The sequence below is a fragment of the Zonotrichia leucophrys genome, chromosome 3 (assembly GCF_028769735.1).
Source record: "Zonotrichia leucophrys gambelii isolate GWCS_2022_RI chromosome 3, RI_Zleu_2.0, whole genome shotgun sequence".
Lineage (NCBI taxonomy): Eukaryota > Metazoa > Chordata > Aves > Passeriformes > Passerellidae > Zonotrichia > Zonotrichia leucophrys.
In genome coordinates, this window is record NC_088172.1 from 66,473,312 (window position 1) to 66,496,695 (window position 23,384).

A 23,384-nucleotide genomic window follows, 5' to 3' on the forward strand; every position below is an offset into this window, starting at 1 on the left:
AAAGAGAACTACATAGAAGACAATGAATCCAAGGTACTGAAATGGAATTACAATTTTTTCACATTTAATCTGAAAATCTGAAGGTGTTGAAATGCCATCAGAATTAAGATATGCATGAACATGCCTCAATATCTAAAGTATCTGCTCACCCTCCCAACAAAACAAGTTATACTGTTTATACTGTCTAGCATCTGTATAGTCATAGTTTCTTTCTATGTTTACTTATATCACCCTTAAGTTTTCAAGCTGACTGAAATATTACAGTATAGAAGAATGCATTAACAGGTTAGTATTGTAACTTCACAATTTACTCACAGCTTTCCCTGAATTCAATACTGGCAGGCAGTATCAGTTCTGGTCCATGGGTATCCTGAGATCTAAATAAATATGAGAAAAATTGAAACAAATAATCCACATCGGTGATATTAATTACTGTAAAATTACATATTACTCCAAATACACTGGTTCCAAATATTGACACAACAACCTTCCACAGAATGACACTTTTTTTACCTTTCCTCCAGAATCATTCAAGCTGTATTTGCCAGCAACACAACAGACTTGAACTGTGGAGTCTGTGATATTAATGAGCACCCTCTTGTGTGCTGCACAGCAGACTGATAGGATCAGTTTGCCATCTGCTATTTACAGCATTCAAATAACAAATTATTCATGGACACATGAAAGAAATTGAATGAAGCTTTGCCTGAAACATCAGCTTAGTTACAACAAATGTACTTTGCTGCCTTTTATGCCTTCAAAATTTATGAAGACTTTAGTCAACCTATTCAACCTTTTCTTCTGGTAAAGGGCGAAAGGAGGTCAAACCCCGTCCCTACCTAGCTGTTGCTACATTACATCAAGAAACAGCTATTAGCCCCAGAACTGTCCTCACTGAAAGTGACTGCAGAGCTATTTTCACCAGAACCCATCAGAGAAATCACCAAGTAGAAAACTGAACAGAGATTTGACTTTTCCGGTGCCTGCAGAAGGTTAAGTGTGTATTTCACAGAATCACAGAATATCCTGAGTAGGAAGGGATCCATCAGAATCATTGAGTCCAACTCCTGGCCCTGCACATGACACCCCAAGAGTCACAACTTGTGCGTGAGAGCATTGTCCAAATGCTTTTTGAACTCTGTCAGGCTGGTGCTGTGACCACTGCACTGGAGAGCCTGTTTCAGTCCCCAACCACTCTCTGAGTGAAAAACCTTCTCCTAATTTAATAAATCATTATAGCCTTAAGCAATGACATTATCTGAGCTGTTCTCTACAGCTGGGCAACTGTTTTTCGGGAACGAGTAAAAGCTTAACAGCTTCTGTATGCAATAACCATTTTAACCACATGTAACAACAGGCAGCTTTCTACTTTCCCCAACAACTTTGACAAAGAAAGGAATGTAATATATTAACATCGCTGTCCTGAAGATTATTAGTTATGCCACAAGGCAAAGATAACTGAGTAAAGGCTTTCAGTGTTGTATCTCCTGTAGTAAAAATCCACAATATAATTTTGATGGCTGTCAAAAGATCTAAACTAAATTTTAGCATATTGAATCCAAAAATCCAGGGTACCTTTGGGTTTTGGTGGGGTTTTGTTTGGTTCCTTGTTTTCTTACAAACTTACAAAAACCTTAAACCAGCAGAGAACTCAGGTTATGCCACCTAGATAATGCATTACTAGAAGAGTTCAGCAAATCCAATTTCTGTGTAAGTTAAAAGTTAAGGAATAGCAGGCACAGCATGGCAGTATGTATACAAATTTCTGCCATTTCAGTTACATTTCAAACATGACAGCATGCTGTCTTTATGAAAAGCACCCAGCTGGTGTGTAAATTGTAGTATTTTCTATCTTTTTACACTATAAATTTAAAATTAATTAATTTGTTACTACTTCCGCACTGTCAAAAGTGCTCCTCCACTGAGAGCTTAATGACTTCCACAGAAAAATTACTAATACACAAAAATAATAAAATGGAAATATAGTAACAACTCCAGAAAAATTTTTAATCTTTTATTATTGGAATAGTAATAAGAGATAGAAATAGTTCCGCAAACTGGCCAGTAAACCAGTGACAGATTTCAGCTGATGATTTATTTTATTTTCCTTAGAACAAAATTATATTGATCAGTTTCAGCACACAAACAGAGGAACTGGATTCCCAGCCAAAAAGAGACACTGTGTCATGAATGATGAGGCCTGATATTAATGCAAGACTGCTCACAGACTTCTGGAAATTGGCCACAAGAGCTAAATTAATACAAAGTATTCTTTAAAAACTTAAAATTTAATTCTATCTGTAAATTAGTTGCCCAGGAACTGATGCAGTAACCAATTATTTACTATCTAATAGGAATTCCCTTCAACAAATCCTGGAGCCATAGGATGGTCTGGGTTGGAAGGGGCCCTTGCATATCAACTAGTTCCAACCCCTGTACCATCTTCCTCCTTTCCCTAAAAACACACCAAAAAAATACTCTCTAATTAAGCCTTGCACATTAGAAATCTAAGTTGAAGTCATTCTCTGTGCTTCTGATATAACACATTTTAATGGATACATTTTAAGTGTATATTGTCATTATGCTATTGCTCCTATAGATAAAGCCTCTCTGTGGTGATGAAATTCTTTCAGCTAAACCAGTCTGAAAGTCTAGTTAGGTTTAGAAGGCCCATAAATATTGATTAGGCATTGTCTCTTTTCTCAGTATAGTGTCAGGTAACATTACATTTTAAAATCACATTAAAAGCAATAATACATTCTGATATTTCGGTATTCCCCTAGATTTTGTCTCTGATGAACCACATTAAAAAATGAAACATCCTTGTGTGATTGCTCCTGTAGGCATACTATGTAAAAATTTTTAAGGCAAGGAATTAGGTAAGCATCTGCATTCAGTTAACTCCACTTATATATCACCACACTCCTTTCCCACCAAACACACCTTTAAGAACTCCTGAAAGGTATTCAGGACAAAAAAACCTCTCTTTTCTCATTTTTATTATATTGTAGTCAGTTACCTAATGAGCCTGTATGATCACAATCCTTAACTGAGTAATCATTATGTCTCATTTCCAAGAATCATGTTACAATCAGAACAAGCACACCCAGTAAGTAAACTGGAGTTATGCTCTCAGATGTCAATTTTTTTCTTTCTAGAAATGAAAAAAATATGGCAGCCAAGTTCTAATCTTCAGTCTCAACCTATTCAGCGAGTTCTAGAAGAAAGTCTTATTTGTGTTATTATTCACCTTTATAGAGCAGTGATGAACACACAGAGTATCACACGAACATTTAATGTGGGCTGGAAGTTGTACAGTAACAAGAACCTGAAACTTGCCAGTGAAGAATTTTTGTTTTTTTAAACTAATAAAGCAGTTCACAATTACTGCCCTTAGAGTTCACAAAATGAGAGCAGAGTATCCCAGAGGAAACCTAACTAAAGGTCCACAAAATACATCCATGTGGTGGTTTGACCAGGAAGAAGTGGGAATTCTGAGATGCTGTGGTCAAACCAATGGATGTTCTGAGTTTCATACTGACACCTGGTGTAGCCAGTGGGGTTTGGACACACCTCCGAGAATACACAGGGGTTAAAAGCAGGGCTCTGGCCTTGGGAGGCTCTCTTGGGACGTCGCGGCGAAGAGGTCAGATCACCCTCCCCTGTCCAGTCGCTGCTGCTGGGCGGGGGAGGGCAGCCACGTGGTAGGCCCTGGGCCTGGACAGAAATGGGAGGTGAGGGGGCTTCGAAGATAGAAGGGTGGAAGATCCCAGGGAGTCAGCCCTCGGGCAGCCATTCCCCCCCCCCAGGAGAGAGAGAGAGAGAGCCGGCGACACCAAATGTGATAGCAGCCGGCCCAGGAGGAGAAGGGGGGGGAAGAGGGGAAGAGTGCCCGGCCGGAGCGGCAGCGTGTGTGGGAGTGCCGCTCCGGGACAGACAGAGACTGAAAGTTTTAACCCCTTTCTTTCATGATTGGGGCCTTGCAAAAATGCTAATCCTCCTCGAAGCTGAATAAGAAGGGAGATAAGAGATGAGATGAGACAAGGACCTGGCCCGAAGAACGTGGAGATGATTGAATGGGGAGAGATGATTTGGAGTGGCCTTTTGGCTGGACTTTTCTTGTGGCCATGGACTCAGTTGTTCCTGTGACACAGACTGCACTTAGGGGGAAGCAGTGGCTCAGAACCAGGAGGGTTCATCGTGAGGACCCCCCGGCCCCAGGGGGTTGGAAAAATATGGGGGGGACAGATGTCCCAAAGCAGAGACTGTGCCTTTTTGGAGTGAGACAAGGCATCCTTGAAAGACAACCCTAAAAGCAGCTCTGGTCCATGCGTCAGTGGTGAGAGCACTGGGCATGGAAGGAAGATGTCACAAGCGGCAAAAGGACTCTTTTTCCGGGCGGTGCCGAAGTGACAGGGAAGCACACGAGGTTTCAGTGTGTTTCCAGGGGAAGCCTATGGAACAAGAAGGACTCCTTTCCTCTTCATGAACTGAAGTTTGAGTATACTAAAGTGTCGTGCCAGGCTGGGCAGTTGGTGATTTGGGAGAATGTATCGGATTGGGAAAGTCAGGTAGTGGAGAGGAGGAAAGTAGTTTTTGTAAGGTTTTCAATTTTTTTTTTTTCTTTTCCTTATCGTTTTTCCCTATTTTCCTGTAGTTTAGGTAATAAAGTGTTCTTTATGTTTAAGCTAAAGCCTGTTTTGCTTATTCCTGGTCGCATCTCACAGCAGACACCAGGGTGAGGGCATTTTCATGGGGGGCACTGGCTCTGTGCCAGGCTCAAACCATGACAATCCATAAAGGGGAATTCCATGTATTCAGGCAACTCATGGTCCAATATGTCAAGTCCTAATCTGACATCCTGACTTTGCTAATTTGTTATTCTCATGAACACAGTGAATGTATCTGAGAAAGAGCACGTGATAGAAGGGCTGTATCAGGATGAATAAAACTCATTACACAACACATACTACAGACATTTAAGACATATACAGAAATAAAATATCACTGTCAGGGCTGGTGATGAAGATCTCTTAAGTTGTAGTTGTCACATATTTAAGTGTGATTTAGATGCCTCTAAAAATAATTTCTGCACACAGGAACCATGGTGAATAAACCTTTATAAAAACTAGCAATGAGTACTCTCTTTAAAAGGAATTTAAGGCAACAAAAAACCCCCATCAAAATGAAGCCAAGATACTGCACACAGATGGCTCTGTGTTTTTGAAATACAGAACTACAGCACAAGATAATCCTCTTCATTGAAATTTAATAAACTTCATACACATACAGAAGCATAGTTCAAGAAATATTAAGAACAGAAGCCTCAAGAACTTCTGACAGGCTATGAAAAGTTCAGAAAGAACTTATTGTTAATCTTTTATGAGGAAAATTACAATTACAATACTAGTATTCCAAGAAGGAGTTAAATCTTCACAATCTTAATAAAATTCTAAAAAAAAGAATTTTTTTAGAAAATTCTGAAGACGGTCAGGCACTCTAACAAGGGAGTGTAGAGTAGAACTGAGTTATATTCTAGTCTAACTTCACCGAAAGTATTTAAAATATGCCCCTGCTATAAAACACTTGAATATTCAAATTCAAGTGGAAGCACAATTTTCTGCCCTTTTATGGTATTTTTTTCATGCCACTCACATCTCTGAATTCTCTTTTCTGTCTAGTGAATAATATATCAATTTAAAGATACACAAAGCTTCGTACTGCAAGCTTTACAACTTGGATCACTGCACATTTTAACCCTGCAGCACATTTACCTTACCTTTCATCCATTTATCACAGCTGCTCATCTAAATTTAAAAGTTGATTTATGTAGACAGCAATGCAATCTTGTATTTTTTGAAAGACTTGAAAAAACTTCTATTCACATCCTCACTGAAATGCTAAGGTGTGATAGAAGACACTAGAGATCACCTGATTCAACTTCCCTGCTCAAAGCAGGATCAACAAGAGCAAGTTGCTCACTACCCTGTCCAGTCAGGTTTTAAGTATCTTTAAGAATCTTCAAGGACAGACTCCACACCAGCTGACAACAGCACAGTAGACATAGCAATGACCTGGTTATTTCACTCTCCAGAGTAAATCACATCATCTTGCCACTGACAAATGGAAATTTTACGTAATTGTACTTTTCATTTTATATGACATTCCTAACCAGAAATCAACAATGATGTGACATGACTGTCAGCCTGACTTTACAGAAAGAGAACCACAAATAATTGAATATTGAGGCAAAGGATTACTTTTATGGGGTTTTTTAAGTATTGTGAAGTTTTTTGCTTTGGTTGTTAATCCTGGAGCTTTTTTGAAGAGAGATCTCATTCTCCATATGGAAAACCAGATAATTTAAAATACTTTAACACAGCACTTGATCCACTGGAAAAACAAATCCATTTTTTCGATTCTGAGCAGTAATGGATGCCACATTTCCTACCTGCTGTCCTGTCGGCGGTAATCCTGCTGGTCTATCCGAATCATCGGCTTCACCATTCCTCGCTCGGCCGTGCTGGATGCGGATGATGCTCTGTCACCGTCCAGCCTGCTGGTGCTCTAATTCAAAACAGCAGGACAGGTGCTTAGCATGCAAGCACTGCATGAGCCACTATTTGTGCCCAGCAGCACTAAAATGAAGCTGAGGTCTGAGGCTTGAAAAGAGATGGGGAAACAGAAGAAGGGAATGTGGCACAGAGAGCGACAGCTCAGCGGGCGTTTTCACCACAGTGAAGCACTGAAGAGCCTGCTTCCAATTCCACAGACAACAGCCAGCCAGGAGCAGCTCTTTGTTAATGCACTGCTAGAATTTATAATGCAGCTTGCAAACATCTTTAATCAAAAGTTGCATAGCTACAATACAAAGTAAGAATGAGTTGGGAATCAAAACTTTAGGTAAGAGACAAAGTTAAATGTATTTACAAATTTAAAACTGGTCATGCTCCCCCACTCTGCTTCTGCAATAGTTTCAAGTGTTTGCACTACTGATCTGTAACAATTTATCCTGATCTTCAGGAAAGTCTGATCTGGCAGGCAGTACATTTCCAAGACAAGAAGGGGCAATTCAAACTGTTATGTTTTTATATAACATTTGATTTGTTTTCTTTTGGTGTCTCATGTTCCTTAATAGGAAGCTTTTAATTTACGATTTCTAATTCAATCAAACCCTATCAGGAATGGGACAAATATGCTGCTTTAACAGCAAAATAAATAGCAAATTTTTTCAGCATGAAGAGTAGAAAACAAGACATCAGTAAAATAGAAAGTGTTTCAACATTTCTTAAGAAATCTCTAGGACTAAATAATTTGCTTCAACATAGGCAAACCTGCCAACAAGTGCATCTCAAAGCAAGAGATTGAACTAAATCACTTTTCACCACCACGTCTCAGAGAACTTTCATTAAACTTACTGTCAGCCCTTTTCCAAAGAGAAAAGCAAACTTAGAAGAGAGCAAATGTTAGAGAATGAGTGACTCATCAGCGCTTTAACAAGATGATGTACACAGTCTCCAACAGCACAACTGAAAAAGAAACTAAATTTTCCCATTAATCCCTAAATCCACTAGAAGTATTTTTCTAATGACTGTGAATAGGATATGAAATAAACTCTATAATAAAGCCATAAACTCTTATTCTGAGAAATTTTAGGACATTTTATTAATTTACAAAGTTTCTGTTCTTCCTTTTAAAATATCACTAAAATTCCTGTCAGAAGTAGGTGAAGAACACTTATAAGATAAAAGCACTACCCGACAGTACAAAGAAAGTAGAGAAACTGAATCAAAAGACTGTGGTAAAAAAACAAATAAAACTAAAAATACATTCAAAAGCTATGAGAGTTATTAATACCTACACTGCTACACTAATGTCACTAAATAGTTACAAGTATTTCAGTTGTGTAATAGCAGAAATAAAACATAAAAGGGAATGCAGTTCTGGGAAGATTACTCCATTTCATACTGCTGAAATAATTCATTCTCTCATTTCACCTGAGGCATGTGATCATAGAAAGTAAGGCATTAACCATTGTGTCATTTACTCTTTGTTTGCTCTTGGAAAATGCAATTCTGACACAAAATCTATTAACAGAAAGTGCAGAAAGAAAGCATGAAGAGATTATCACCTCATAAAATGTTTATAATTATGACTGCAGAGACAGTTTGTTTAGTCAATGTGTGTACAGGAGCTCTATTGAAGTCTAAAGTCACATCCATTAAATTTTAAAAGCCTAGTTAAATTAAAATTGAACACCCTTTCACATTTTATATAAAACATTTATTTACCCCATCACAAATGACAACAGCCATATGCTACACACACAAGGTAACAATGTACCAGTTCTAACAAGAATCTCTACCTGCATGTAATCTGCTTTCCAGAAGTCAGTTTGAGAAGAAATGACTTCATCTTTGGAGAGTTTCTCTTTCTAAAAAATGTTACTACCCTTGACATGAGATGCATCCCCAATGCCAATACAAATGTAAACAAAAGGTTTTGGGGAAAAAAATAAACCAAAACTAAAATAACAATGCATATAATGTCTGAGCCCATCCACAAGGAAAACCAGCTGGGGAGACTGATGAATTGGCCACACTTCCCTAAATAGTACTGCTGTTGTAATTTTGATTTAACTTACACATGCTGTTATTTATTGCTAGCTTAGCCATAATACAATACCTTGCTTACTGGTAATGCTGTTCCACTGTGAATATCTCCCTCCAGATCAAATGTGGTTTCCTGGACAGTTCTACAAGCAAGATAACATTTCCAGTATGTTTTAGAGATTATACTGTTCAACATTTAATAAACAAGGAACAGAGTAATTAAAATTACAATTCAAGGATTATACCATGAGACCAGTTAATATTAACTTTTTAAAATACTCTATTACTTCTTCATATCAATAAAACCTAAAAATATTTATACAGACAATTTCATTTGCAAAACCAGATTCATAGCTAATGATCCCAGTCAAGTGAGAAACAAGATTCATAGCTAATCTTCCCATTCAAGTGAGAAAATAAAAATACACATTGCATTCACTACAACAGACTAGCTACAATTTTTTACTCAGGTCCTTAGTATTAAATATACCACATAATGTAAATAACTCATAAATCATAGTAATGCATATTACTATCTCCTTATTCTAAAGATTTAAAAAAAATTTTGATTGTTCAAGCTGCAACAGCCCTTTGCCATAGATTTTATTGTCCAGATAAAGCTCTGCAGTAATACAATGCTTTCCAGTTGACTGTAAATCTGCAAGAGCACTTATCTATTGATCTGCAGGCTAAATGCAGGATGAACTCAAGATTTAAGCAAGAATATTACACGACAGCCACATGGCTGGAGGTCTTCCTGCAGACAGGGTCTAAAAAAAGCACAGTGTCCTTCCATAAGAAAACACAGTGGAGAAAAAATAAAAATACTTAAAGCATACATCTATATTAATTCAGCAGATAAGCTTCTTTTCCTAGGTATCTTTCATTCATCCCCAAGCCAATTTGTTACTTTTCTGAACAACATTATACAATAATGTGTATATTAACAACAGTAGCCTCAGCTGGACTCAGAGAAGATGGAAAATAGGATGTTGCTTTTTCCCTTGCTATACAAACTGATTTTAAGATTGTTTCTTCTGAGTATTTCTATAGACATTGAACAAAACATCTGAACCCCTATGAGTCACAATATCCATGATCAGTATTTTTACTATGCACCTATCAAAAATATGAATGAGAAACAGCAGGGTAGACTTCTGGACTGTCAGTCCTTGCAACACAGAAACCACTACAAAAAGTGGTTGTTATTTTGAGACATATAGTTCCCTATCTTAACAGCCTCATTTCATGATTACTTCACTTCCAAATCCTTTTAGAGGAATTTTGAAAGTTATTATCTGATAAAAAACAAAAACCAGACTCTCTGAAAACATTCAGCAACTTCTTGACTTTTCCTGGAGCTTGGATGAACTATGAAATATGAAAAAAAGGCATTATAGTGTTTTTCAGACAGAAGTGAGCATGAGGAAAACTTGTTTGAATACTTCATAATGAAAAAGACACTTGCTAATCCTACATAAAAACACAAGGTGGAGCTCAAGTATTAAAATTATATACTTAACACTTAAATGAGTTCACACACTAGTCCCTGGCCATTTATAATGCTTTCATTATGCATTTTTTCCCAAGGCTCTCATTCTAACCTCAATAGGAAGAAAATAAATTTTACTCACCCAGTTTTGTGTCTTGGACCTTTGACCATAAGACTTGCATCAGTAGATCTTTTGGAAATAATATGGTCCTGAGTAGGATCCACAAACTTAAATACATGGGAAGACCCAAACTGAACCTTCATTCCACTTTGCAGCATGGTGGTTTCTGAAATACGCTGACCTTCCACATAGGTTTCAGCATCAATGCTTCTTGGGGTTACAGTAACAACACCATCCATATTAGTGAGGTCACAGTGATGAGGCTGAATTCCTGGACCAAATAACTGGGAATAAAATTAATTAACATAGAATAAATTTAATTATACTGCAGCAGAAATAAAAAACCAAAGACTAAGATGTAGCTACACCTATTTACAGACTGGTTATTTAAATTTGATTACGAATTTACAGAGATGAGTGGTACTGAAATCAGTGAGTTTCACTTCATTTTTCAATGCAACAAGAATAATAAAACATATTTAACTAACATGTGCAGCAGACATCCCTTAATGAAAAACTTTTCACTGTTTTGGTCATATACTGTTTTCTTCCACTTGTTGTTTTATATGCAATCTCATAGTGCAATTAATTATAAATCAACTAAATGCACTGACATGGACCCAGGCTACTGGAAGGAACTCCCTGGCATGAACTTCATACAAATATGCTTGTTTTATACTCTTAAAAAATCCTACCTCAATGGGATTGAGACTAGCACTTGAAAGCCATTAAGCAGTACTGATATGCACTTTTTGATCCAGTTACAAAAAAGAAAACCCCTTAAAAAATATAAATTTGACTTAAAATAATAAAACCCTTCTCTTAAATCAAGAGTGCTACTAAATTAAAACAGATAATTATTACCATTAATACAAAATTTCAGCAATATTTTACCCTTCAAACTTTGAAGCATATTTACAGCATATTTTATTAAGACTCCACAATGCCATATAACACAGCAGAGACCAGATCAGTACTGTAATGTGAGCTTGCCTTTTTCCATACCTGAATCGAATTGTCATCAAATTTTTCAGTTCCAACTTCAGTGACACTTAATTGTAGGCGATAGAGCTTTGGCTTATCTCTGGAGTCAGAACCATCTGTACAGCAAGTGACAAATATTAATTTGTAAGTTAATAAAGTTCAAATATTCACACAGTATCTCCACATTTACTGCAACTTAGTCAGAATAGCAATGTTTACAAAAAAAGAAAACCCAAGTGACATTCTTTCAAGATTGTGGGGACCTTGGTTGTTCCTCATAATGTAAGAACCCTGAAAGTAGAGAAAGCCTACTTGGAGCAGCTGTTCACTACAAATGCAAAGAATAAAGTAATCAAGAACTACTATTCTGAACATACTGTGAAAAACCTTTTCTATTTCCTTAGTACTTTAAGCAATGCAACAGTTTTTGTAAATCTCTAAGATTTTATATGGGTATACCAGTATGGGTTTAGAAGATAAAGAAAATAAAACACCTCCAGATCCCACATTAATAGTATCTACTGATCTTACTAAAGTGCACGTTATGAGCAATATCTGCTGCCGAGTGATCCACATACCAAACTGTTTCTAATTCATCAGATACTGAACTAGAGCAATATTAAAAGACAATCCTACAAAATGTTTACCTATGGTATTTAGTCTTAATATACAGGACTTTAGAACTTCTGGCCTTGTCTTTATAGTTCCATTGACTTATCTTTTCATCTCACAGAAAATTAGGTAAAAAATAAAGTCCAACTTTCTACTCCCCTCAGAAAAATGCTGGACATACAAAGTGTGCACAATATAGCTGGTGCCTTCACAGGCTATCACAAATGGGTTTTGTCATACATATAAATCCTCTCCACTTCCCAGAAAACCAACCGTACAACTTTAAATATGAGCAGAAACTGATATAATACTGTCATCTCTAACTACTCTCCAATCTCTTCTCCAAAGCAAAGTAAAAGACAGGCTGCAAGACAAAGAATGTCTTATCTGTGGAAATGAACAATGATTTTAAGTCATTTCCAAAAAAGCAATAGAGAATATTATTAAAGCCATGGCACATATATTGATACTGTCTGCAGTAGGCTACTAGTTATCTTCAAATTTTTATGTGAAAGAATATAAACAGAAGCTCTATAAATCTAGTTGTAAACTCCCAGAACACCCTGTATTAAAACCACAGCACTAAATGCAAATGCAATATTTCCTCCACAAAAAGGAGAAAATTTTAAGGAATTAATCAGAGTTATTTGGGTTATTTGTTGTACTCCATCAGCATTAAAAGCCAATTTCTACAGTAAAAGGTATCTTAATCTTGAAGATAATTACAACAATTCCTAAGAGCGACGAAAGGCCTTTTTGTTCTAGGGGAGGGACGCATGAGGGAAGGATAGTTGTGTTGTACTATAGTGTAAAGTGTATTTCCTGTTTTCCAACAGCTGGAACCTCACCTAAACGGTATTTGGAGTGTATCCCTTATAACTCACTGCAGCAGGATAGATATTCTGCTATACCTATGGTGAAGGCCCTACTCCCTACTCTCCAGGCCACAAGAGTCCACAAAGGGCGATCTTAGAAATTGATGCACTACAAACAGATTTCATCACTTGATATATGCACTTAAGAGTCACAAAGTCAAAAACACTTTAAATAGTAATGTTACAAAAAAAGCCTGCAGTGAACAAAAGTGAATAATCACTGTAAGGACATCAAGTCAGTGGTTTAGAACACAAACACGTATTTTTTAAACAATTAAAAAAAAAAAGAAAACAACAAGACAAGGCACTATTCATGGATATATATTTTAAATTTGTTACTTCACCAAAAGGTGAATCCTACACCACTTTGAAAATTATAACTTCAATTGATTTCACTGGTCCAGTGCTTGAAACAATGCTGGGAAATAGTAATGACTTAGCACAGACCAAAGCAAATGATGACGATCAGCTCACAGAAAACAAGTAAGCCCAAAGTTGAAGAAAAATGGTCACACAATGGACTTTACCTATTGAGATAAAATTAGTTTAAGTCTACACTTTTAAAGCGTATTTCCTCTACTAGTTCCTAACTACTAAAGGTTTAAACATTAATAAGCTTAGCAGATGGTTGGGCAGATCTGAAACACCATGTTGAACTCAGGAAATAATTCCACTCTCAAATTTCAGGCAAGATATGCACTTCCAGCAGAAAGAGCCAATAGTAAACTTTTTTTTATTGTAACAGACAACAAACTCATGTGCAAAGTATTACACAAACTACAGTTCTGTTCTCAGAAAGAAGCTTAGCCAGGAAAGCCCCCTGGTCAAGGCTTTCCACTTCTCCAACCTTCTGCAATTCTTCTGTCCAAGTTGCTATACCTCCATGTCCTCCATATCTCCCACGGCTATTTGTTCTACAACTCAAAGATGCTCTTTTTTGTGATGAAGCAAGGAAAAAAGCCTTATGGGGTTGCCTTTTTATTTTTTATGTATGCTTTGTAATTTTAATTTCAGGTTTGCAGAATCTGAGGCTCACATCTGAAAATACGAGGGTTTGCTATTTTTCTCAGCCTTTAAATATTATGATTGTACAACTGAAGTTATTAACATTCCTGAACTCATCAAAAGCCATATTCACAGATAGGACAGACAGAATCAGCTATTCAAAGTGCTGCTGAATGTCATTTCAGTCTACTCAGTTTATTTCTATCACTATCAGATTCATCTCAGTTTACTGTTTCATTCATGTGACTTGGATACAGAGACAATTGCTGGCTGCCGCATGTGCAGCCACAAGCTACTGAAGTGCATCCTCTACCATACAGAATGTAATCTTCAGTCAATGAAACAGTGGTACAAACAGCAACATCAGCAGCTGTGGAGAAGTGGAAAAGCTGGACATACTTCCCTAGCAAACTTCATGAATTTGTGCAATTGCACAGGGTGTGAAAGTGAGTCTGCTAGGTTCTTCTGCAGAAATATAAACAGCCTCTGTTTTGACAGGAGGACATTTCTACTGGAGTTATTTCTATAATAAATAAAAGTATTATAAAGTGTTTTTTTTTCCAAAGACACAGTCTGACTCGAGAGTATGAAGTCCACTGAGATAAAAATTTAAAAAGCTATCTTTTTTTTTTTTCCTCCAGTGACATGCAACCAAATTTCAATCTTCCTAGTTAATGGTCATGTGCTCCTGCAGAGCTTATCCATGATTTTTAGTTCAGCACACTCTATGAAACCTTTCTGCTCTCCGGAATAACAATGTTAACAAAATGGAAGTCTGAATTCAATTCACATAATGGAGCACTGGACACAAGTTTGAACACAGTTCTTTAAACCCCAGTACTGCACTCCACAACCATAAAGGAAAGGGTGAGCAGCGCTGACAACCACAAGCAGTTCTTCTACAGCAGTCTAGAAAATAAACTGAGGAAACAGGGGAAAAAAGTAATAAAATAAAAAAATATTTTGGCAGACATTTCACAATGAAAAGAGAATGGCTTTGTATTCTTGTTTAATTGGTCAAACCAGAACACCTCTGCACATTACTCTAAGGAGAACTGAAGATCCATAATGATTTGTACATTGGGCTATCAATTTTGAGAACTACAAGAAATGAACAAGCCTCTACTGTCTGAAGTGCTAAATCTTTGATATACACCATTAATGTCAGACAAACCAGGCAGCAGAAACACCAAAGGATGCTATGGAACACAGAGATTAGAAAGAGAAGTAATTTTGCCAGGGGTCAAAGCACCATTTCCCATAAAAATCACCACAGACTTCATCTACTGTATCAACACAGTCAAATACTGAAAAGGACAGCTAAGTTCCATGCCATTTACCTAATAACTATGATTTCTGCAAGCAGATAGATCAAAGAACTTTTAGTTCTACTACAACACTGCTTGTAAACCACCCTCTGAAATTTAGCTGTTAACTGTAGCTGGAAGGTTGAACTCTTTGGAAAACAACATATTCACGACCTATAGTTGATGTTTGTTCACCAATCAAATAATTCAAATAATTAAATGGCAACTAACAAACAATTAAAATAATTAAATGGTAACTAACAAAATAGATAACTACATTACAGAAGCAATCCCTTGGAAAAAACCCTTAAGACAAATAAGACAGTCCTTCATTTGTCATAAAGAAACTCAAGATTTATAGTCAGAGAAGGTTTTAGTGGCTAATGAGAGAAGATTATCAAATAGAGCGTTACCTTCGTAAGTGTGATAGTTGTAGCAGGCAAAGTGATTCCTTCTCCCTGGGGTTAGAAACACATGCAGAGGACCCAGGTGAAGGCAGCATCAGCAGGACAGATACCATGCAGAACATGCGCAGGAGGGCAAGAAAAGAAAAGACAGGAAAGGGTGAAACTGTAGCCAGACAACACCTATTCAATTTATAAGGATGAAGTTCATTAAACTCTTTCAATTTTAGAAACTGTGCAGAATATAAAGACATCAGTACTACAAAGCTACTGAATGAAACAATCCTTATTGTTTAGAGAAGTGATAACAAGCTGTTAGAAAAAGAACAACCGGTCAGTCCCACAAGCAATGTGTGAGGCTCAGCACGCAGCACTGACACCTGCGGCACTGCAGACTGGCTTTACTCTCTCTGTTAATGGGCATCTCGAGCCACTGCCTGAGAACAACATTTTAATGATAAAGCAACAAATCCCACAGAGTAAGAGAACAAGAAAAGAAATCAACAGTACTATTAAAAGAACTCCAAATATTAATATGGAAACCAAACCTCAATCTGCAGAACATGACAGTACGTTTCATATACTCTGTGTACTGATAATTTCATCTGGATTTAAAACAAACCAAAATAAATTCCCACACTATTTGACCATAAACTTAACCTGTTTTTTTGCAGTTCTGACCCAGCAAAGGTTTCACCACCAATTTCCAACCTTGCTTCCCAAAAGGTACACAGCCAGACTTCAAACTGTAACATTTACTTGAATATCTGAGTGTACTCAGGTTACACTTAATAGGAAAAAGAGCTGTATAACTCCATCACCAAAAATAAAAGTCCATATCCAAATCTATAAACATGAGGATGACAGAAATTAAGAGCATAAATCATGTATGTTTTATCAGTAGTTGTGTATACACAATCACCCCAGCTGTTCCTAGATCAAAAAATTAATTGCAAATTACCACAAAGCCCAGCAAGTTCCAATTATGCCAAAATAAAAGTCAGCTTGGTAGTGATTAGAAAGTTCTATATAGGCTGAAAAATGTTTCACATCTAAGTTTGATTTACAACTTCATGTTCTTGTCCTGTTAAAAAATGTGATTTTCCACGTATAGCACCGTCAAATGCCACCTATGCTACAATATACTTGTGAATGTAAACAAAATCAGATAAGCTTAGTAAATAATTTCTCCCTTTTTTCACTCCAAACATTTGCTGCTAAGATTTTGATATTACAGCAACATGCACCTCTACCTTTAGAACTGTAACCTCCAATTCAGAATCTGACATCAGAAGAACAACTCATGTGGCACAGACTTCCTGCCACACAGAGTTCCTTATGCTTACAAAGAATGTCTTAGTTTTGAAAAATCCAAATCAATACATAATAATGTAATTTAGCTTATTAGATAGCCAGAATTCTTACCTGGGCTTAATTCTACCAGGTATGGTAGTTTCTCAGGAGGAAGGCAAGAGCCATAGCCAGACCCGTCAACTCTTTCCTTCCCCTTCAATGGCTTTCCATCAGCGATCTTCCTGGTTTTCTTTGGGACATAATCAGGAGGCCGCCTTTTCAACTGAAACACCAGTATTCCTAAAACACAGTATTTATCATCCTTTGAGTCACACTACCACTGCATAAGCACATAACCAACATCTATTAATCTGCAAGTGTCCCATAGAACTACTTTCAGCTTACTAAATTCCTGTCACTTCTTTAAAATAGTTTTAACTTAAAAATCACTACATACAGATTAAAAGCATACTTCAGTGTAGTGAATAATTAAAAAAATTTAGGACAAAATGCAAAACCTTTCTACCACCTAATGGTGTAATAATACAAACAGTGCATAATGAAACAGTAAATAATGCTAATACTCCCTAGTATTTTAAGTGTCTAAAACCAAAACACACCCAAACACACAAAATATCTGTTAGGATTTCTTCCTTTACAGGGGCTCCACAACATGGATTACAATCCAAGGCACAAAAATATCTTAAAGGTTTTTGGACATACCTTTATCACTAGGCCACTCCCTGAATATCTGCAGTGGACACTCATCATCATCAAGAATAGTTTCTTTAGCACCTTTATCATCGGAGTGCTGAGCACCAGGCGGCAGCATGACCTAAAAAAGAATTATCAGTTTTCAGAGCTGTTAGTGGACAATTAGAACATTCAAGGGTATATTCTCTGATAACTTTTTTGCATGTGTTATTTATAACAAGAGATAAGGCCAAAGAATAATCCAGTAACTTGGAATGTATTTTGTTTCCAAGATTTTCTAACACTCCTCTCTCGCCTCTTGCTACAGTTAAATCGCACTTCCTAGAACACCAAGTAAGTCTAAAAAGCAAAGAACAGCAAGTTACACCTAAAGTATGCAAGATCTTCTTTCAGTAAGAAAGTTATTTCAATTTCTCATCAGCTAAGAGAAAAAAAAAATCTGTGGAGATGATAGTCAAAAAACAAAACTGAACTCTCCATTATTATTTCACACACTGGAATCAGCATTTCATTTTGCTAATGCCATTCTGTTGTATGTAACATGTATGTATCTTTACAAAAGACACAGCAAAGACTATGTTACACCTGCTGCATCCTTGTCTTACCCAAAATTTACCTGTTCTACACAAGGGACTAAGGGCACAACTGGAGCATTTCACACAACTGCCCTCATGCTGCCTAGCTCTAAGGACGAAACAAAACCAAGAATACTTTTGGAACAGAACTGCAGACTGTTGCTACCTTTACAGCTATATCCTTACAAGGCAGAGGAAGGGGGAAATTTTGATTCATGAAATCTGATCTTAGAGGAGACACAGCCTGTAATTTCATGCATTACTGCTCCCCACAGAGATCAAGAAAAAGTAACAATGACAGGCAGTATTACAGTTATTAAAGACAGATCTTTCAAAGCTGAATCAAAAAATAAAATAAAATATGTTGTACTCCCACACTTGCAATCCTAATAATGTTATTTAAATTCATAGACAGTTCTATTTTAAACAAACTACTCCAAATTATTTCCATCTCTGAACTATGACCAAGGTAAGACCTTCTGAAGTGATGTAACCATTGGCTACAGCATCCTACTACACTGCAGCCCTCTAGAGACTTTGCACTCTCATTTGTTCCCTCCTTTCCACACCCATTTCTGTGTTAACCAAGTTCTCACAGATCTACCTCAAACATCCTTTCATCTTCTTCCAGGCAGGAAACAACTACATTTAAGATTAAAAGTATGCAATCCCTAAACCATTTTCTATGCAAAACATGGCTAAACATAGGAGTAATTAAATTATCTTTAATTAGATTTTCAAATAGACAAGGTATTATAAAAGAAGGAAAACATTAAAATGTATAAACCAGAGGGAAACAGAAACACATCTACACTCAAACCTTATCCTGCTAAACTGCTCTATTTCGCATCTCAGATTTTAAAAACAATTACACATACAGGATAATTAGGGTAACACTGCGTTTCAAGCTATGTTCAAGAAGCAACAATCTTAAAATTCCAAAGCCCTTGAGACAGAAGGTAGCTAGTTACAAAGCACGAAATACATGCAATACCAGGACCTGGCCAATACTGGACTGGGAAGGAAACCAAAGAAAAACCAAATGCAGTGAAACATGCAGAAAATACAAGCTAAGAAATTTAAATGAAGACCACAGCAACTTCAGACTTTCATAACATTCATTGGAATAAACAAGTAAGAGAAGGCATGTATTTGAGTATTAAGCCTCCTGTGATAACTAAAGATCAAATTATCAGATCCATCCTTAAAAAAAGTCTCACATGAGAACACTCCATGCTGCAACAGGTCTTCAATAAGCTCTTCTGTAATTTTTATGTTTAAGTAAAAACCCTCATATCTGTAGTATATTTGAGTATATCTGCTTATCATGATTAATCTACAGTTTTCCTTACAAGCTAGGAATGCAGGCTCTGTGCATGCCCCTACTAAAACAAACCAAAAAACAAACTCCAAAAAAAAGAAAACCTAGGAAAACAACAGCAACAACACTACAAAAAAACCTACAAAATCCCCCAATGGATCTTGCTAAAATACTTACTGTCTCATGTCTGTAATGACTACTTCTTAAAAAAACCCAACAAAACTACTCACCATTAAATGCATATTTTTGCTTGACATTACAAGAAGTTATTTATGCCTTACCCTCAAGTAAAAAAATAAGTGCATGCTAAAAACAAAAGTCTAATCAAGATTCTGCTTTCAAGAGTTAACTGGTTTGCTGCATGCCTGGAGTCTAATGCCCCGAGTGAATATGCACAGGTAGCTTGGAAGACTGTCTAATTAATTTGACATCTTCAGAGAAGTGCAGTGAACCCCACATTACTCAGGGAAACTCAAACCAAGCAAACTGAAACAAACAAAACACACACACTGGAACAAACTGGTGTCTACTTGCTTATACAAAAAAGCACTTTAGAACCAGGAAAAAAGGTACAGCCTGATACACTGCAAACCAATGTAGGAAAGCAGACAACCAAAAGGAAAATGCCATTTACAATAAAAGTTGTCAAAAATGTTATGAAAAAGTCTTACAATGTTTATCTTTCAACTAAAACTTCAGGAGTGATCTTTATTACAGGTACTTATACAGCCTTATAATGGTCTTGTCCTGTAACTTAAAATTCATCTTAATAATTAAGTAAATGCCAACTGCTTAAATCTTCAGAGAAGACACTGTACCTGGCACTCAAAGACGACAAAATGTTTCAAAACCCCAACCAATAAGAAACTGAACTTGTATGTTCCACTGATAACAGCTGAACTTAGCAAAATGTAAAGAATAAGAACATGTGCAGGACCTGTCTAACACAGAGCACCATAAAGCGCCAGAAGAACAGGGGCAAAAGCCAAACCAGGGACAGAGAACAGCTGTGAGACTTCAGTATAAAGGGAGTGCCATTGGATAAATTTAGTGGTGCATTTCTGAGTTTCCAAAAAAGACAACATTAAAGACACATCAGGCTAATTCTTGGGTATTTTCATGTTTCAAGCAAGGAAAGCAGCTTTATAAAACATCAGGAAAAAAGTAGATTTTAAAATCTAGATTTAAAATACTCAACTTGATGAATAAAAGAAGAATTAACATATTAAAAGCCAAGCATTGTATCAGCAGAGGATGGCCAAGCAGATTTTAGCCAGCTACAAAAACTTACTGTGAGCAAATAAGGTCTCCTATATGTAAGAGTTATTGAAACAGATCTGCTATTGGTCAGGGCAGACCATTCTTGTATGTCAAATGTAAACATAAGCACACAACTGACATCAGTTCAGACACACTGTATGAAGATGTGCTACTTAGGAAACACAAAATATTTTCCAGAAGTACTTCCCAAAAAACTAATATAAAAAACACGTTTTTTGCAGCAATGACTTCATTAACCTTTGCCAAGATCAAAGCAAGGTTCCCTAGACTATTTTCTACATTAAACATCCCCACACAAGATCAGAAAAGAGGATCTAAGGGGGAACACCACCATTACAAAAAGAATAACTTTCAATAGTTTCCTGGGTAAAGGTGCAATTAGTCCAATAAATTCCCTAATACTCAAAGATTTTTTAATTTTTTAGTTCAGGCATCATAAGTCTGAACTAAGCAGAATGAAGTAAAACTATCTTCCAAATTTAGTCTCAGTGTCTCTGCTGTAGCCCATGATTCTCCCAAACCACCATAGTATTGTAAGAAACAAAACTTTTTTCCCATTTTTCCAACATTTTAAGGAGCAAAAATGCACGTTTATTAGACACGTCATAGCCAAAAATGTAATCAAAGACTGAACTCAAAAAATATTGTTTTCAAGCCTCGCTGTTCTCCCTGAGAGGACAACATGGTCAGAAGTTTGTAATCTTTAATCAGTACTACCCATGGGACTTTTTGATTAAAGCCATATCTCTAAGAAATAACAATTCTACGCAATTCGTTTAGAATTCCTAAAATAATTAAATTCTGAAATTAAGAGCGTCCCTTTAATCTTTTCTGATTTGTAGTGAGGGTCAGCTCCCACTGCAAGGTTTAAGGAAACAGCACACAACATACACCTTTTACAACCTCAGCACTTCCCCTTCAGAGAGGACACTCTTAGTTCAGGGAAATAGTTTTGTGCACAGATTTAGGTATCCACAGGATGAACTATTAGCTTATACCTCTGTGAATCACCAGCACATGTAGTGGTATAAAACCCATAAAAATGCCCAATGAAGAAATATGTCATTTTCAGTACTAATGTTTTCCTGTACAGCAAGCAAAACAAGTGGAAGATTAAAGTTTTACAAACAAAAAATCTGATATGTCACTTCACAATTCCTGAGGCTGTTAGATATTGGGGGGGGAATTTAGTCACAGAACTATCTGAGTCATTCTATTTAGCTTGGAAGTTACTGCAAGAAAAAAAAAACAATCAAACTTGAAATGTGAGAAATTGTGTTTTAGAAACTTACACGAGCAATACAATAATCCTTGGGATTTTCTTTTTCCAGGCCATATTTTTCCAGCGCTTCAATAACTGCAAAGTCTGCAGTATCTGTAGTGGACAGCAGGATTGTCTTGTACGGTATATTTGGTTTTAAACTGTCTGCATAAATTCTCAGCGTCCCACCTTGGAAACCAAATGGAATTAACAATGCAACCACAGAATAAAATGACAGACATGAAGTAATTCATTATGTTTCTAACAGAATATAAGAACAAACCCTTTCAGAAATAACTTCATTATTCTACTAATAAAAGAAAAATTATGTAATATCCCCAAAATAGATTTATCTCTCCACTGGTAAAAATCTCCAGTGATATTTCTGTAATTTATCTAATGAAGTGTTTTCCTAATGTTTTTCACCATGCTTAGTATTGCATGAAGTTAAAATGAAATAAGGTCAATGACTGGTTGATGAACAGACCTTTACCATCTTGTCAGGAAGTCTGTGCTGACCTCCCCTTTCTTTAACACGCCCATTTAAGATTTCCTTCAGGACAATGCTCTCTACACCTCTAACTCTTTCTTCACTCCTCTTCCATGAACAGAAAATAATTTCAGATTTTAGCAGTTCTAACATAGCTTCACTTGTTGTTTTCTAATGGTGTATATACAATTATTGTCATATCCCCATTGCATGAATGAGAAATACTTAATCACTATTATTCACAAGATCTACCAGAATCCTTTAGGCAGAACAATCAGTCCTTTACATCCTTTATTTACACTACTGATTGAATTTTCCATCAGGTCATTCAGCTCATTCTTAGTACAAGGAATGTCAGTTATCTCAGCCAACCTCCTCAGATTGCCAGGTTAAGTCCATCCTTCCTTTTTCCCAGTTTAGCACTACTGTTAGCAAGTTCAATGAGCACACTCTCTCTCAATCTGCCCACCACTGAAAGCTTTGACTTGTACTCACAATGGAACATCCCCCTGTGGAATCCTACCTTCACAAACCCTTTGTTCAGTTACACACCAGATAAACTAGCCATGTGCAAAAAACGTGGAGAAAGCCAAAGTCAAATTTACAGGAGTTGCTGGCCTTAAGAATATTCTCTTAGTAAAATGTTTATAACTTGAGCAGAAGAACTTCAACTACCTGAGTCTGGCCTGCCATCAGAACTGCGAAACTCCTGCATTCTCTTCTCTAGTTTTTGCTGTCGTCGCCGTTTCATAACCACCTCAGGATTGGATATTGTGCGAGTGAAGCTAGTCTCAGGCATATCTTTGTAAACCTCAGCTGCAAGGCGAAAATTCTCACTGCCAAGTTAGTTTAAATAAAAAGAATGTCATTAAGAGCTTAAAAGAGAAACATCTTTATTATTTCACATAGGATAAAAAAGCAACAGGATTCATAGACAGGAGCTCATTTAAGTTATTGTAAGATGGTTTCTACACGAATTTCACTTTTGCTACTTTTACTACATAGTTACTGCTGTTCATATACCCATGCTCACCTGA

At 36.7% G+C, this 23,384-nt stretch overlaps 1 protein-coding gene across 22 annotated transcripts in view; it reads right to left on the reverse strand.

Moving 5' to 3' along the window:
* Positions 1-23,384, reverse strand: part of AFDN (afadin, adherens junction formation factor) — a 116,942-nt gene that overhangs the window by 55,838 nt on the left and 37,720 nt on the right. For 17 of the 22 annotated variants that reach the window (XM_064708632.1, XM_064708631.1, XM_064708635.1 and 14 more), the window contains exons 5-14: positions 23,023-23,183; positions 21,889-22,046; positions 17,429-17,540; positions 16,838-17,005; positions 15,422-15,466; positions 11,231-11,325; positions 10,247-10,509; positions 8,686-8,755; positions 6,452-6,567; positions 316-377 (exon numbers count right to left, since the gene is read on the reverse strand). In XM_064708632.1, the coding sequence (XP_064564702.1) occupies positions 316-377; positions 6,452-6,567; positions 8,686-8,755; positions 10,247-10,509; positions 11,231-11,325; positions 15,422-15,466; positions 16,838-17,005; positions 17,429-17,540; positions 21,889-22,046; positions 23,023-23,183 (1,250 nt within the window). The remainder of the gene's footprint in view (positions 1-315; positions 378-6,451; positions 6,568-8,685; positions 8,756-10,246; positions 10,510-11,230; positions 11,326-15,421; positions 15,467-16,837; positions 17,006-17,428; positions 17,541-21,888; positions 22,047-23,022; positions 23,184-23,384) is intronic. The other 5 variants (XM_064708638.1, XM_064708634.1, XM_064708633.1 and 2 more) reach the window with 1 other exon arrangement.